This window comes from Coffea arabica, chromosome 5c, assembly GCF_036785885.1.
Source record: "Coffea arabica cultivar ET-39 chromosome 5c, Coffea Arabica ET-39 HiFi, whole genome shotgun sequence".
In the NCBI taxonomy this organism is placed as follows: Eukaryota; Viridiplantae; Streptophyta; class Magnoliopsida; order Gentianales; family Rubiaceae; genus Coffea; species Coffea arabica.
In genome coordinates, this window is record NC_092319.1 from 38,456,407 (window position 1) to 38,474,512 (window position 18,106).

The 18,106-nt window shown below is 34.3% G+C and overlaps 2 protein-coding genes and 1 pseudogene across 2 annotated transcripts; all 3 read left to right on the forward strand.

The window, feature by feature from the left end:
* Nucleotides 1–2,021: 2,021 nt before the first annotated feature.
* On the forward strand, nucleotides 2,022–2,552 carry LOC113689399 (dirigent protein 2-like). Its single transcript, XM_027207176.1, has one exon. It carries the CDS (start codon nucleotides 2,022–2,024, stop codon nucleotides 2,550–2,552), a length of 531 nt encoding a protein of 176 aa, XP_027062977.1.
* A 3,507-nt stretch (nucleotides 2,553–6,059) lies between these two features.
* Nucleotides 6,060–8,460, forward strand: LOC113689400 (G-type lectin S-receptor-like serine/threonine-protein kinase LECRK3; annotated as a pseudogene).
* A 7,380-nt stretch (nucleotides 8,461–15,840) lies between these two features.
* LOC113689401 (tryptophan synthase alpha chain-like) lies at nucleotides 15,841–16,972 on the forward strand. The gene has a single exon (XM_027207178.2). It carries the CDS (start codon nucleotides 15,903–15,905, stop codon nucleotides 16,857–16,859), a length of 957 nt encoding a protein of 318 aa, XP_027062979.1. The 5' UTR covers nucleotides 15,841–15,902; the 3' UTR covers nucleotides 16,860–16,972.
* The last annotated feature ends 1,134 nt before the right edge of the window (nucleotides 16,973–18,106 follow it).

Below are 18,106 nucleotides of genomic sequence, written 5' to 3' on the forward strand. Positions count from 1 at the left end.
CCTTAGAAGTCTGCATTTTTTCATACAAGTCCCTCCTTTTTGGTAATTTTCTGCTTCAATCCCTGAAATTGGGTCCAATACCAAATATAAGTAAATATTAATAATTAAAACAATATTTGGCAAGGATAAAAGGGGAAATTAACAATAAAATAACCAACAATTTACACCCTATCACCATATAGTCTAATAATTTTTTTTGTTCGATCAATCTTTTCGATAATGTGACATAGCTACTACGTTATGGATTGCCTCCAATGATTATCATTATTTAAGTCTAAATAACTTCTTTTACCTTTAAAACTTAATTGGTTATTTTTCCCATATGTCAAGATTAATTTGGATTAACGGTAAATATTTCTTCTTCTTCAACATTTACTTGTTCTTCATCGCCCATTTATTTTTCATTTTCATACTCTTCATCTGTGAGTCCGCGTTAACCATGCTCGTTGCACAGAGCTCTACGTTTGAGTACTAAATGTTTATCAATATTTGTAACATAATTGTATGTTTCCAAGATGTGCTCATTGTGAAGACCTCACAAATTTCATTATCCTCTGGAAAATTAAATCAAAATATTATTGAAAATATTAAAATTATCCAATAATATTTATTTATATTTAAATAATATTGTTTTCAATCATTCAAATGTTACATTTCAATTTATTTGAATTTTTAAGATTTAATTGATGGTTCGCGTTCGGCAAAGCCCTAAGTTGAATTTTCGCGCACCGACGCGCGAATTAGTCCTAAGTTGAAATGTAGTATATGTAGAGGCTATAAAAAGGTATAATTAAGTTGGAGAAATGTTAGATGAGGAATGTGAGGACTTGCAATTAATTTCTTTTTTTTTTTTTTTTGCTAACCTTACTTCTCTTGATTTTTTAAACTTTTTTTTGGGTGAATTTTAAGAAAATGAAAATCCATTTATACTAAGTTACATAGTACAGTTTTTTAAAGATGATCCAAAAATATGTTTCCCTTTGACATACTACCATTTATAAAGCAGCTTAGTGCTGTTCTAGTTAATTTCATTTTTTTTTGTTAACCTTACTTCTCTCGATTTTTTAAACTTTTTTTGGATGAATTTTAAGAAAATGAAAATCTATTTATACTAAGTTACATAAATCTACTGAATTATTAAGCCTTGACAGGTAATTGTGAATATTAGAGGGTCTAAGTAGGCCTGTCAACGGGTCGGGTCTAGACCCGGATCCGGACCGGATCCGGGAAATTATTACGGGTATGGGTAGGGATTTAATTCCGTTTCCCGGATCCGGATCCGGATCCGGATCCGTTTTGTCAAACAAAAAAACGGGTCGGATACGGAATATAGTATTCCGGCCCGTATTAGACCCGGATCCGGATATAAATGAATTAATAATTTAAAAAATATATATTTATCAATATAATTTGATTAGGGTGATGTATTTTAATAAAGTTAATTTGATTTCTTTTCTTATTTGATTTTTTCTTTGCATTAGTTAGAAATTAGTTTACAAGTATATTTTTTTCTCATTTTTATTAGAAATTATAAAATTTGGTAAATTTATTCGGGTAGACCCGGATCCGGATCCGGGACCGCCGGATCCGGATCCGGAACGTAGAATAAAAGACCCGTCGGGTAAACGGGTCGGGTCCGGATCCGGCATAGTAATTCGGGTCCGGGTCCGGAATAATGAATTCCGGCCCGGACCCGACCCGTTGACAGCCCTAGGTCTAAGGACGAAATAGTGAAATACATATTAACAGCGGATCAAAGTCAACAACTGGACATCTAGCCATTATTTCTGTATCAAACTTCACGTCACACACTTACACTCTGATTCAATATTCTAAAAATCCTCGGGAAGTGAAAATGTAGTGTTTCAGTTTTATACTTCACACCACACCAACTTGTGGGTTGTGGTGTTTTCCCCTCAACTCTGCGGTCTTATAAATAGTTCTCCTCATCGGCTTCATGCTTCACACCACACCAACTCGTTTCCTTCTTTCTTCTCCTCCTCTGTTTCTGTAACAAAACAATGGCAAAGAGTTTAGCCATAGCATCCCTCCAAATTCTCAGCCTGCTTTTGGTAGCAAGCCTGGCACAATCAAGGATAGTGTCCAAACATTTGACGGTGTACGAACATGAAATTCGAAGCGGAGATGGCCAGACTGTTTTCATAGTTGCAGGTCTCCCCAACGTAACTTGGGCCTTCAACCAATTTGGAACTGTTTTCGTCGCTGATAATATCTTGACACGAAGCGCTTCAATCAAATCCCAACTAGTTGGTCGTCTCCAAGGCATTGGTGCAGTAGCATCCCTTGATGGCACCACCATAGAGACTCTGGTTAGTGTTCACTTCACCAGCGGAGAGTACAGTGGTCGCACTGTGGAATTGAAAGGCATAGGGTCTCAAGATGTCAATGAAATGGCAATTGTAGGAGTAGGAGGAACCAAACAATTCCGGTATGCAACAGGGTATGCTAATTTTGAGATGCTCAGAGTTGTGGATGATTTTATTACTGCAAAGTGGGATCTCTACATTAGACTGGATATACCGGATGACTAGTACCCTGGTATTAATCTTCATTAACTTATACTTCCTCCGTCCCGTTTTGTTAGTCTTGATTTTTTTTTTCACATAGATTAAGAAAGTGTAATTAATTTGGTTGGAAACATAAATTTAGATTAATAATTTCCTAAAATACCCTTATGCTAATCACGAAGAGTACCAATTAATATCAGTTACAGCTAATGGGTTAGTATTGGAAAAGTTCAATGTATTCAATGTAGTGGGTTAATATTTAATAACAATGTATTAATAACAAGATATTTAATAAGGGTATTTTAGACAATTTGAAAGATTACTACATTTCTTAATGGGAAAGTGGACTACAATTTGGGACAGACGAAAAAGGAAAACAAGACTATCAAAGTGGGACGGAGGGAGTATATGTGTGTGTGTGTGTGTGACCCTCTGAAGACAGCCTTTGTGTTGCTCTTCATTAATAATATATTTTTACCTAGGGTCTTGAATGAATGAAATAACTGTTTTTTACCTTGCAAAATTGCAAGTGTTGAGTAGCATAATTATTGCTGAAGTATTTTCCCATCAGATTACTCCAAAAAACATTACTAGCATCAACTATTGTACATAAGCCACTAATCACTTGGATAGGTATTAGCCAGCAACTTTGACATCTAATCATCCCAATATTAAAATATCAAAAAAATTTGAGTTGAGCATAATTATATCTGGCAAATAGGCGGGTTGGACGGGTTAATATTAGGTTTTCACTTAAGTGGGTTATACCCAACCCGCCCAACTTTAGATTGGATTGATTTTGGGTTGGGTCATATTGGGTTATCTCAAACCCATGACCCAAATATGATCCAACAAATTAATATAAACTTTTTTACATACATTTTAACACACAAAATAGATTTTTTTTCACACGTATAAACACATTTTCACATACATAATGTATTTTTGCACACACAAACATACACTCACTTCTTAAGTTCCTTGGAAACACATTATAAATAGAATAATATTTTATATTGCTTGTATTGTGAATTTTAGATAATAAATTATACATTTAAATAGATTAGCTTAAAAAATTGTTTACTTTGTACTTTTTTAATACTACTAATTGATTGAAACTTATTTTTGTCACAACTTATTAACACTTTTAGTATTCATATCTGTTTTATTGTAAATTGTAATATTCTATGCATTTAAATTATTGAATGCTATATTATATTATACTTGAAAATGTAAGTAAGAGACATATACTTGAAATAAAGGCATGGAACGGGAATACGCCAATGATGCAAAACTCAAACAAATTACTAGAATTTATTCGAAATTAATTGATATAAAAGTAATAATAATTAATATGCGAAGGTGAATATCTGATTACGTCATTCAACTCAAATAGAATGAATGTCAGGGAATGCGTCAAATATGATCTACGAAAGCCATATGCAATAAGCAGACGTTTCAAGGGATTGTCTACGAAAATGTCCTGTAGATCGATCACTTCTTTCACACACAATAGCTGAATATTGCTCCACATGTCGAATGACATATAATTTATATGCTAGACATATAAAAGTAAAATAAGCATGAGTTTTTATTTCAAATTTCTTTTTTCTTTTAAATAAAAATTAAAAAAATTGATTGAAAAAAAAATATATATATATATGAGAATTTTGAATACAAATTAATTAATGAATTATTAACACATGTCCAAATATAAATAGTTGGGCATATTTGTATTAAATCTTATATTTATTATTTTGAATTACTTTTAAATAAGTTGGGTATTGGATACCCAAATAAAAAATCCAACCCGTCCAATGAATAAGTTGGGTTGTTCTTATCCAACCCAATAAAACCCATAACCCAATTGACCCAACCCATCCTTTAAAATTAATGGATGGGTTGAGCGGGTTGTTGGGTTTTTGGCTTTTTTACCAGCTCTAGGTATATTGTATTTTTAAAGTCATTTTTTGGTTGATGCTCTTTATCTTACGGAGACCGTTAAATGGTTATCATGTAGCCTACTACATCATTAGTAGGAGGGGATATTTCTCTCCCTTATTTATTTTGCAAGTTCAAGCCTTTTTTCATAAGATAATTTTGTTACTTCATTTTTTTTCCATATAAATCTCTCAATTATTTGTTACAACCAATTTAACTCTTTGTAGTCTGCCCTACAAAAAATTTTTTATTATAAATTTCTTTCACGCCATGGAATGGTAATTTGGGAATGACAATAATACTTTTAGGGCTTTATAGGTATGGGCTTCATCATTACATTGAAAATGAAAATAAGAGAGGTAAACGTAATATTGAAAACTATAAGAGAGCCAAATAAAATTGTCGGAGATCTTAGAAGGGATTTATGCAATTATTCTTTATATAACATATCTCTCACGTAACCTTAAATTAAGTAGTACATTCTTCTATCCGAGGGAAAAATCAATGCGGTTCGGTTTGATTGTTATATATTTTATTATTTGATATACAACTGTGCTACGTTATTGTACTCGCAATTAAAGTGATATAAGTAAAATATTTGATATATATTCAATATAACATTATAATATATTTATATATCAAAAATTTGAACACAAACCAACCGCACATAACACAAGTCCTCGCCCCAATCCTACCGGCACTACTGTTCTTATATTTGACTAGACTGGAGTGAAGTACAATTGACTGTACTAGGTCATAGCTGTGATTTTCTTAAGCTCTGATCAAAGAAGGCCCTAAATTCTGGACCCCATTAGGCTGTTTGGACATAAGAAGGGAATCTTCCTGACCATTCACTTTACGTTAACAATATAAGTCCTGCTTTCTTTAGGTTGAAAAATGACACCCAAAAGCTAAAATTGCAATGTTGATAGGCTATTTTTAAGAGCTTTCTGAAGGCCATTAATTTCTGAAAAATAAATAACTATCCGACATAGGACTACACAATTAGCGTGTTAATATATAAGATAAAAAAGGGATCTGGCCAATATTCTCTGAGTCATTTATCTAAATAATTCGATTTTTATTAGAAGTTACGAAAGTAGTTTATATTTTTGAGTTCTTCTAAAAGTAAAGATTTTATTATTTAAGAGTGCGGTTTCAAAGTTACTATTTTAAATGGTGACTTTAAAGGCGCCATTCGATGGCATGCCTTACTGTTAGCCACCATTTGTCTTTAGTTTACTTATCATAAGGTTACTTAAATACACCGTTCCAAATGGTGACTTTAAGAATTCAGAAATTTGGACTGATTACAGAATTTCCAATGAACATTGGAATTAGGTACTCTACCGTCCTCTGGACTTCATCTGCCATAAAAAGGAGTAGAACAAGAAAATGAAATAACCAATTTTTCTCATGCAAGGAGGAGGAAAACGAGTACAACTTTTCTGCCAGGACGGCATGGTCTTTAGTCTTTACCAAGACTTTACAAGTCAACCCTGCACTTCTCTGTGCAATTCTTTCATATATCAAGCAAAGAGATAGTAGTGATCAGCATACGAAGCCTTTCTTCTTTTTCCAAGTACATTCATGGCTGTATTCTTACTCTTCCTTTTATCACCTGTATCCTGTTTAGCTACAGCATTAGCTCAACAAAGCCCTCTATATATTAGCCTTGGTTCTTCTCTAACACCTACAGGCAACTCATCATCATGGTCGTCGCATTCAGGTCTATTTGCGTTTGGTTTTTACCAGCAAGGCAATGGCTATGCTGTTGGGATATATCTTGCGGGAATCCCTGAAAAAACTAATATGGACAGCCAACAGGGTCAGCCCTGTTTTTCCAAGCAATGTTTCACTGGTGTTATCGAGTGATGGAAGGCTGATTTTGCAGCACACACAGGGCCAGGACATTGTTATTGCTGATCCTTCTGAAAGCATTTCATCGGCTTCGATGTTGGATCAGGAAACTTTGTCCTATACAATTCTGATAAGAAAATTGTATGGCAGAGTTTTGAGCTTCCGACGAACACTTTGTTACCTGGTCAGCAGCTGGCAACTGGTCACCAGCTGCAATCTAGTGCTTCTGAAACTGATGATTCGATGGGGATTTTTCGGATACAGATGCAGGATGACGGAAACCTGGTGCAGTATCCTGTGAGAACGCCAGACTCATCTGAACACGCCTACTATGCAGTTAACACATTTGGAAATGGTGTCACTCTAAATCTGGATGGTGATGGTCATCTCTACTTGATCAATTCAAGCTTAACTATATTGTCTAATCTAACCAAAGGAGGATATCCTCAAGATGGAAGAGTATATATGGCAAAAATTCATGTGGATGGCATATTTCGATTGTATTCATACTCTTCAAATCAAGGCAACAGGTCCATCTTGTGGGAATCTGTGGAGGATAAATGTGCTCCTAAAGGCCTATGTGGGCCTAATGGTTTCTGTACCATGATGGATAATGTTGCTGGATGCAGATGTCCTCCTGGCTCCGTAAATCCAGGAAATTGGAGTTCAGGCTGTGAGAGAAATTTTACTGTAGAAAGTTGTAAATCGAATAGTATTACCAATGTCAAATACGAGATTAGATCATTGGCAAATACAGGATGGGAAGATAATACCTTTGCTACAATGGAAACAAGCACACAAGAAGACTGTGAAAAGCAGTGCCTTGATGATTGCAACTGTGAAGCAGCATTTTATAAAGATGGAAAGTGTAGCAAACAAAAGCTCCCATTGACATATGGGAAAAGGACAAGTGACTCGGATGTCACTCTGGTCAAGGTGGGTACACTTGCATCCATCAGTGAAGGTGTAATTCCCAGTAGTCCTCCAAAAAGCATCAAAAAAGAAATTCGTGTGGATATCCTAGTTATTGGGATTTCACTTGCTGTTTTTGGAGTCATGATCTCTGTAATTGCAGGGGTTTATGTTCACAGAAATCAGGTGCGGGCCTATAAGAAAATAACGTAAAATGGAAATGTGTAATTTGTGGCCGATGCGGCTCCAAAAGCCTTCACCTTTGCTGAACTGGAGCAAGCAACAAATGATTTCAGAGAAGAATTGGGCAGAGGAGCGTTTGGTGCTGTATACAAAGGGGTTTTGCCAAATTCAGGGAAAGTAGTTGCTGTGAAAAAACTAGAGAAAGTATTAGTAGAAGGGGAAAAGGAGTTTCAAGATGAAATCAGAGTAATCGTTCTTGTCCAGCTGCTTGGCTACTGCCTTGATGGAGATAAAAGGCTTCTGGTGTATGAATACATGAGTAATGGATCATTGGCGGATATTCTCTTCAAGCCAGAAAGTCATCCTTGTTGGGATGAAAGAATCAGAATTGCTTCTGAGGTTGCAAGAGGAATTCTTTATTTACATGAAGAGTGTGAGACACAGATCATCCACTGTGACATCAAATCTCAAAATACACTCATGGACGACAGCAGGTGCACGAAGATATCCGACTTTGGATTGGCAAAGCCATTAGATCATGACAGGACAAGAAATTATACTGCGGTAAGAGGAACAAGAGGTTATGTTGCACCAGAATGGCTTCGTAACGTGCCAGTGACAGTTAAAGCGGATGTTTACAGCTATGGAATAGTGCTGCTAGAGATCATATGCTGTCGAAAGAATGTAGACTCTAATCTTCCTGAGGAACAATCCATTCTCGAAGTGTGGGCTTATGATTGTTTCGTGGATGGTGAGCTCCATAAACTAGTGGGGGAGGAAGAGGCAGTTGACATGACAAAGCTAGAAAGAATGATCAGAATTGCTTTGTGGTGCATCCAGAATGAGCCAACGCTCCGACCATCCATGAAGAAAGTTGTTCTTATGCTAGAAGGAACTGTTGATGTTCCAGTTCCTCCCAGCCCAGATTCTTTTTTCAGTGATATGTAATTGTATTTCATTTCCTAGCATCTCTTCTTTTCTTCTGTTGTATTATCTCCTGTTATGATGATATTAAACTTTTGTTCTTGGTCTGTCATTTTTTGTGTTTCTTTAGCCTTGTGCATTGGCTATTGAGGGTCAACTTCTCTACAATTTTGGTCCACAATTGTGTAGATCTTCTCAACTCCAGCAGATGATCCAATCAAAATCCTGACCTCAGGCTGTATAAAACATATTTAAGCTATTGAACCAATGAAGCCACTGCAAATCATCAACATAAAACTTTTCTTTTGTGCATTTCCGATCAACAAACTGTAATACTTTTCAGACTCTGCACATATTTTGAAGTCTTTCCAGAACTCAATTTTCTGCTCCTGAACTCCTCAAAAAGGTACTCCATAGGATGTGCACATCATAGTTTTGAAGCATAACAAAACTGGATTGTTTAGAGCAAATGATCAGCAAAATATATTTAATCGGAGCTGATCAATCTTTTTCGATTGTGGTTCAACTTTCAGCAGTGTAGAATCTGTAGATTCAGAATCCCAGAAGATCAATGCAATTAACATTTAAATACGCGAGGAGTCCATCAATAAAATTTATCTTAAATGGTACAGATGAACAATCAGAAATTAGTATAATGCTGCAAAAATTCAGGAAGATATCGATAAAGGAAAGGCAAACTGAAGAATTTTGGTGAATTTAGCAATGAGCTATGACCATAGGATTAGGAAGGAGGAATGGGTAGATGAACAGTTCCCTCAAGCATCACTGCCTCAGAACTTGCTTCATCAATGGACCAGGTATTGGCTCATTTTTAATCCACCAGAAAGCTACTTTCATCCTTCTTTCCAGGTTACTCGAGTCAATTTTTTCATCGTACAAGTCCATTCTTCAAGAATAGTTGATGCTCAAGATGGCTCCAGACTAGACTCTTTTGGCAACATGTAATCTGATCCAGCACCACAATACCTCTCAGTCCTCAGATATCAGTGAAGGTTCTGATCTAGACATGGGGTAGCAGTACCTTTGCTAGACCAGAATTGGAGATCTATGATCTATGGACTTCTATTCTAGTCCATGAGTATATTTTGATGCTTGATATCACAAATTGATGATCATGTTAAAAATTCATCACTAACATGAATTGTCAGTGGCCATAACAGGCCATACAAATCTTTTCAAGAGGATGCATTATATATTCAGCCTACCAGTAGCCTTATTTGATCTGGAAGAATAGGCAATTTTGGGAACAGGTTGTGCTTTGTACACTTTATCTAGTAATTGTATTTGTTACTGTATTTGGTAGTACCATGACAGGTTGTTTCTACGATCGGGGACTCACGAGTTGAGTTATGTGATATTAGAAATTTTTATGTTTATATCTATTTAGACATGTGTGACTTTTAACTGCTTTTTATGGAAAGTACTTCACACTTTTGAGTACAACAATAAAACAATGAAATTGCACACCAGTAATCACAAGTATAAGAAGAATACCACAGTAGGCTGAACCAAGTTCCCAAGATTTCATGTATTGAGAGACCTTTATAGATAGTCCAAAACGCTCTCCTTTCCAACTCTTCTTTGAATACACTTGTCATACGTAAATCACCGTGGAGCAATGTCCATTAATTCATTTCCCCTATTCCATGGATATGTAGATTTATTAGCAAGATAAACAGAGAAAGATAAAAAGTGAGATAACAATAATCAAAGGTTTACGTGTAGAAATTGCAGGCTCACCATGGGTAGATCCGATCTTTAAAAATCCAATGATTCAGATTGAGTCTTTAAAGACTGGATCTACCCAAATTTTGGCCAAAATTGTAACGTTGCTCATGTGGATTTGAATTCAATCACCATTCTATTGAAAAATCCCGATATCTCTGTCCCACTCCAACGGCTATGGGTTATTACACAAACTACAAACTTTAAAATCATTATAGGATTGTTGGTACTCTTTTTTTTTTTTTTTTTTAATATCAATTGGTAACATCTAAACTATTTCAAGCAATCTACAAACTTAGGCACACTGATACCTAAAAGAACCCACCTACAAAAAAAAAAAAAAAAGACTCAAAATCACGATATCCCTAAACATAGACACAAATATGAAATCCCAAAAATAAAAAAAGTGGATCTTTTAATTTATTTCTGTTGCTTAAGTGTATTGTTGTTTAGTATAAAATTTTCGTACCTAAAATCTAGACATTTAAGGAGATAAAATAGTGATTGACTTGGGAAGATTACAGCATATATGTAACTTTCCCATATTCCTTGTTTACATGGTAGACTACTACCAATACCATAATTGACTAAGTTACAACTGAGCTACGCATAGATACAGATATGAAAATTTCTAAAATCAATTACATGTACAAGAGATAGATGAGATAAATACAAATATGAAAATTTCTAGAATCATTATATACGATATGTGTAAGCAATGAATACAAACATGAAAATCTATAAAATCAACAATATGTCTAAGATAACATGGAAATCTCTAAAATCAACAATATGTGTAAGATATATTACTAAAAATCACAATATGTGTAAGGGATAGATACAAACAAAAAAATCTCTAAAATCAACAATATATGTAAGCGACAATATGTGTAAGCGATAGATATAAACATAGAATTCTCTAAATCAACGATATGTGTAAACGATAAATACAAATATAAGAATTTGTACAATCAGAGAGATGGGTCATTATTTAGTTTGTATCTGTCATGATACATACAAATATGAGAATCTTCAAAATCAAAGTGTAAGTGATAGGTACAAATATGAAATTCTCTGAAATCAACAATATGTGTAAACGATAAATACAAATACGGGAATCTAGGCAGGCCACAATTTAGTTTGTATTTATCGTACAATAGATACAAATATAAGATCTACATCTATGAATTCAAAGGTCCGGATGATCAACTCTGCAGTCAGTTGTTAGAATCAATAGGTCTTCAAATTGTTCATTTGAAAAAATTGAAACCCTTCTTATTGGATGATCATGAAAATCTTAAATATGGAATTCTTTAAAATCAACGACGTGTGTAAACGATAAATACAAATTTGGAAATCTAGGTGAACCACAATTTAGTTTGTATCTGTCGTGTGATAGATACAAATATGAGAATCTTTAAAATTAAAAAGGTGCGTCATAATTTAGTTTGTACCCATCCTATAAATCGTGTGTCGCCCGGTATAGGATTTTCCTAACTAAATGATGTATAAATTTTGTACCTGTCCTATGAATTGTGTGTCTCTCAGTATAGGATTTTCCTAACTGAATGATGTGTAAGTTGAGGGAGACTCCTAAAGGAAACGAATTTAGATACTCAATTACAAAAATGCCCTTATGTTGTGTTCGGCCAACTAATATATGCTTGATAAAGAGCGATGTCAGAGTGGGTTCAGAGATAGAATTGGAATAGGAGTCTAACTCTAGGAGTAGAATAAGTTCAGTTTGCCTTGGAGAGTCAAGGGTTAGGAATAAAAAAAAAAACTTTTCTTGGCATACGGTGAAGCTTCTTGTTATAAATAGTTTTTTTTTTTCAATGTTCTCGTCTGCTGTGTAGATTATAAAGGTAAAATCTAAAATCTGAGAAAAATAGCCTTGCTTTGGTGGATTGTGATTTGCAAAATCTCCAGCAAGTGAGAACAGCCCTATATTTTGATTTGCAACCTTTTTTTTTCCTTTTTTTCTTTTTTGCAAAATCTATATCAACCTACGAGAACCCAGTCTTGTAACTATTTTGTCCTGCTTTAAATTGTCAGTCTTATGATGTTAAATTTATTCCTGTACCTATTTCTTCTATTCTTTTAAACTTAAAGTGTCAAACACCAAGCCTTGTTGGGCGGGGCAAGTGAAGGACTACTACATCAAGCGATCGAAGCAGGAAGATTGAACAGCGTTGAGTCTGCATCATCTCAGTATTTGAAAAGTAAGTTATTTTAATCTCCACACTATATTGACTAGTCTGGCTAGCATTGGCCAAACAAACGATTTCCATATATGTCATATTGTCTAAATATCTGGCATATTTGAATGTATACAATATTAAATAATAAGTAAATAGTTTATTACTTTTTTTTTAGAGTAATTTTTGCTTAGAAAATTCAGTGTCACTTAATTAATTCAGATGTTTAGTTTTTTATTATAAAAAATATTTGAATATATTAAGATCTAATCCATTAAATTTAAGTATTGAATTGGATTATTAAATAGGGCCTTAATTCTACTTATTATTCATTTTTTAAGTAAGATTCCAAGATTTTCAACGGCGAGGGGAAAGGGGAGAACTTAAGAATTGGATCAGTGACTTTATAGTCACTTAACTAATATCTGCACTTGTTGAGTTGGGCAATTTGAAATAATTCTATTTCTTGTTATTCTCATGCATCATATAAGTTGCAACTATCGAGGTTTGGAAAGAATTTGTAGGGTGGAAGTGGGTCATTAGGTTTCAAGTTTAGGACATGTTATGATTCAACTAGGGGTATCACATGGCAATACATTGTGGTTTGGATTTGGGGTACTTTTGCGCTGTGCTATGGTACACTTTGAGGGAGTGTACAAGTCTTTGTTGTTGGTGTATAGTTATGACTATATAGTGTCTATGTACTGTGTAAGCCTCATCGAGTATACATAGTGCTTAAGTTTGGTTTGAAATTTTAATAGGTTTTTAAAATTATTTTCAACCCATAACAAAAGAGAAATTATAACGAAACTCTTACAATTTGAATCTGTACATATGAAGTTTCAAAATTCTATACTTCCTCTTTACAGTTTAAAATTTGAAGCTGTGTTATATGGACTCTTCCCATTTGTTATGCTGTTCTCATGTCTAACTCTTCATTTTGCACTAGAGCAGTCATGTTGGTGTCACTCCTATAAATGACTCTAGCTAACATAGATATGAAAAGATACAATGGTTAGTGGAACTCCCGTATCCTTCCCCGCAACCCTTTCCTCCTACCTTGCATTCCTTATCACTGATCATGAACCTTCTCCTCTCCTTTATCATCACTAAATTTGGTGTAGTAAGAGAAAAAAGAAGGCAATGGGCCTAGCGCAATAGGGTGAATTGGGAAGGAGGCAGCAAAAGTATTTAGAGAACTACATTAAAACTTAAAAATACCCCAAAAGAACACCATGTCCAAAGATGTTTTTAGAAAAAAACATATCACAAGCAAAAAAACACCAAAAAAAATACTAATTCTAACAAAAATGAAGAAGAAGTACAAGTTAATCAAATTTTGTGAAGGGGGTGAGAGGTGGGAAAGGAGCTCATTGGTGTAATCCAATCAGAACTTTGGACTTCAAATCAATCCAATCTATCCTTACTCAGTTCTTGTCCTTCACCAATTAGAATTTTTGGTTGTCTTTCCTGTATCAGCTGCCTGGTCAGATACATGCAAAAAGGCTCACCTAGGGCTCACTTGATTTATGTGCAAGCACTATGTGCTACTACATCATAAAGATAAAGATGTACTTATATATCAAAGGAAAATTAGCTTAATCCAAGAATTTACAATGATGATAAGCGAAAGGAAAGGTAAGGCAGAGTTTGATCCGGTTACTATGAGGGTTTGGGAAGATTAGAAGGAGTTTAGTGAAAAATTAAGGGGATTTTGAGATATAAGACAAAAGTATGACCAGGGGAAACTAAGTCTACAAAGATGAGAAATGAAGAAGTCCACCTTTTATTTTGCTCCTTTGTTTTTATTTTCCTGAAGAGGACATGGGAGAATTAGTCTGTTGGTTAACAAAGGGTCAGGCTGTGGTAGACTTTATTAGGGGCTAGTTTGGATAGACCAAGGGAAACGAAGGAGAAAAGAGGCATCCAATGGAAGAGAGACCCACGGGTGCATAGTGCATCCGTTTGGTTTGATTGTGATTCAGTCTTCATCGGTTTCTCGTAGACCCAATTGGGTATCCGGATCCCCCTTAAATTAGATTAGAGTAGAATAGTATAGATAAAGTGACGATGACAAAAAAAAAAAAAGGGGACCTCTGGGGCTTGGTACAAATAGCTGGATACCAAAATTTCCAGAATAAGTATTAATCCTTTGTTTTATTAGGTAGCATCTGTAGTTACAAAATTAAGGCGAGCTTCTCTTTTTGAGAAAATTGGGGATTTCATGGCACAAGATAATTTTGTATTCTTGATTTTGTGCTGATATATAACAAAATCAATAAGTAGTTGACTATTAATGACTTTGCACATTGTGGCAATTTCTTTCTAAAATTTTTCATATATCCAAAAAATATTTTATACCATAGACTTTTCTTTTTCTTTTTATCATATTTAGTTAATATAAGATATATGGATTTTGGAGAAAATGATATCGATGAGTGCAATAATTAGAGAAAAAATAAGAGGCCATTAACATAATATCATTTCAAGAATTAAAATCTTTTAATGGCATTTTGAACCTTTTATAGATTGTAATTGAGTCTGTTGTAGATTTGGTCATACGCACATTCTTTTTCTTAAAATTAGATTTTATCCATTAATTGTACTTGCATAATTTATTCAATCACATTCAATGTATAATGTATTTTTTTGTTATTTATGAATCTAATTGACTTTAGGAAAAACCGACCATTAGCAAAAGTGGATTGAGGAGGTTCAATGGAACTTCAATATGTGCCTAAGACCATAATAATTAAGTGGGATATATGTAATCCCAATTTAATGTGTGGCATAAAAAAGTAACATAATATAGCTTAACCAACTTTTTTTTCTTCTTCTTAAGGGTTTTGTTTTTTTATGTTTTCATTTGCTTTTGGACTTAGATTTTAGATTTTGTAGTAGGCAAAAAGCAAAAAATTTTAGAATATGCTGGACAATTTCTTTTGGTGATTTTGATTAAGTAACTTTTTTAGTAAATTTATAGTAGCCGACAGTAGGAACTTAGTTCCTTGTTAGTTTTATTAGTTGTATCAGTTCAAGGATACAATAATTTTTTTCTTTGTATTTAGGTATTTCATCGCATTACCAAGTTTTATGTTATCTTGGAACATGATTCCTTATCATTATTGATGTGAAAATAAATGTTTGTTAGGCATACTCTATAGCTTGTTGTGAATATGATTGTTTGTAAGTTTAATGTACTATGTTGAAAGACATAATTAAATTAGGGTTAATCTTCCCTACACTGACAGTGAATACACTGTCAGCATTGGATGAATGACAACTATACAAAATTTGGATTTCAAATTCAACTTTTGTACACATTTCATGAATCAAACGTTGATAGTGTATACATTCTCAGTGTAAAAAAGATTTACTCATTAAATTATACACATAAATATTCAAACGAAGGATAAAATTGAATCATGCAAAATAGGTTATTCAATTCCTTTCTTGAGAAGTTGTTAACATTTTTATTGTACCAAGTAGATTTTTAATGGCTAATGGCTAAAACCCCTGTTTCATTTTACACAAGGTTTTACCAACCTCCTGCACCGGATTCGGTTCATGCACCTGAAGCAAACGATTTGAAAGCGCTGGCACCTCTCTAATGGCCACTGCAGCTGCCCTCAAAGCTAGCTATTTTCTCCAGCTGAAACAGAAATCTCAGGGCCATTCTTCTCTTCTTCTTCCACAGAGGATCGGCCTTTCTGCAACGAATACTGTTGGCGGATTATTCAAGCCTCCTATGGCGACCATAAGCACTAACCAAGCTGTTGGGCTGTCTGAAACATTCTCAAAACTAAAAAAACAAGGCAAAGTGGCTTTGATACCATATATCACCGCTGGCGATCCTGACCTTTCTACTACTGCTGAAGCATTGAAAGTGCTTGATGCATGTGGTTCTGACATAATAGAGCTAGGGGTACCTTATTCTGATCCATTGGCTGATGGCCCAGTTATACAGGCTGCTTCAACACGTTCACTAGCCAGAAGGACAAATTTTGATAAGATTATCTCCATGTTGAAGGATGTTGTACCTCGGTTATCTTGTCCAATTGCACTATTCTCATATTATAATCCAATACTCAAGCGTGGTGTTGAAAAGTTCATGATCACTGTCAGAGATGCTGGGATACATGGACTTGTGGTTCCGGATGTACCTCTGGAGGAGACTCAAATATTGAGAAAGGAAGCTACTAAGTATAATCTTGAATTGGTGTTGCTGACAACACCGACAACTCCGACAGCTCGAATGAAGGCGATTGCCGAAGCTTCAGAAGGATTTCTCTACCTTGTGAGCTCAGTTGGAGTTACTGGAGCTCGCGCATCTGTGAGCAACCACGTGCAATCTCTCCTAATGGACGTTAAAGAGGCAACAAATAAGCCAATAGCAGTTGGTTTTGGAATATCAAAACCTGAGCACGTCAAACAGGTGGCCGGATGGGGAGCAGACGGGGTGATTGTTGGCAGTGCCATGGTAAGAATACTAGGTGAGGCAAAATCTCCTGAAGAAGGCTTGAAAGAGCTAGAAAGCTTCACTAAGTCGCTAAAAGCTGCACTATAGAGATGAAGCTATTGTTGCTAGATCGCATCTTGTAGCTTTTCCTATCAAATTTAGAGAATTGAAGGCCATTGTGATTGCCAAAATTTGTTTTTAATTGAGACAAATCATTGAAAATTTTCAATTAAATAGACCAAATTTTGATTAAAAAAAAGTAGATTTTTAAATGATGCAAAAATATACACATATAGTCAAAAGCTTTATTTAATTTAGAACACGAAATATGAATGTCTATACATATAAGAAATAAATGAGGATCCTTGTCATAACTCAAGATTTTAGTCACTAATAATTTATCATATAGCCTCAATTTTTATGCCATTTCCATATATGGCATCGTGAATAACTTTGCAGAGCTGGCATTTTATGGTCACGTCGGATAGTATTAATTTTTCATATTTTGTAATCATACATAGGAAAGACGTTAGTGTTCGAGAAAAGGTAGTGATTTTTGCTAAGATGGTAACTTAATAATGAATACTTTTGAAATACATGTATTTTTTTCAACAAAAAAGTCCTATTATATTATCAAATAGAATGAGGCTTGTATATTGAACTTAAATAAAACAAACATTTTCCCTAATGAGGTATTCTTCATTTTAAAGATTTTCTTTCTTCATTCTTTTAGTAGTTTATGTGTCAAAATTGTAAACTAAATCATGTATCTTTATCGCTATTCCTTCATCATACATTTGAAACACATTTGTCTTTGCAATATTAGTTCCTTTATATACGAGAGCCACATCTTTTATGGGTAGGAAAATTGATTTCAAGATAAGTGTTAACAGTTGTGTTTCTCACAGGCAATTCCTTGTTAAAAGAATTTTATGAGCATCTTTGAATTTTCTTCAACTATAGTCAAGCATTGGAAAATCCAAATGTTCAATCGATTCATTTAGTTTCATATAGGTTTTGTTGAAGTTTCAACCCGTGCAAATTGTTTCAAATTCTTATTCATATAGGATTCTTTCACCTTTTAAAAAAAAAAAAAAATCTCAAGCTTGCTCCTGACTTTCACCTTTTGGTTTGATATATTTACACTGTTGTTGTTTCTTGCCTTTGCCTTTTATAAGCATTTTTATTGGAACAAATTATGTTTTGTGATAGAGCCGGTTTGTGTATAGAAATTTTGTTCCAATATTTGTAAAACTATTAATTTTTTGTAAGATGAAAGGTAGATGTCAACAGAAAGAAAGACATTAGGATTGCCATATTGACATGTTCGTATCTGATGCTAGTCTGAAAAAGTT

Coding starts and splice junctions, on each gene's coding strand:
- LOC113689399 (XM_027207176.1), top strand. CDS start 2,022: ATGGCAAAGAGTTTAGCCATAGCATCCCTCCAAATTCTCAGCCTGCTT.
- LOC113689401 (XM_027207178.2), top strand. CDS start 15,903: ATGGCCACTGCAGCTGCCCTCAAAGCTAGCTATTTTCTCCAGCTGAAA.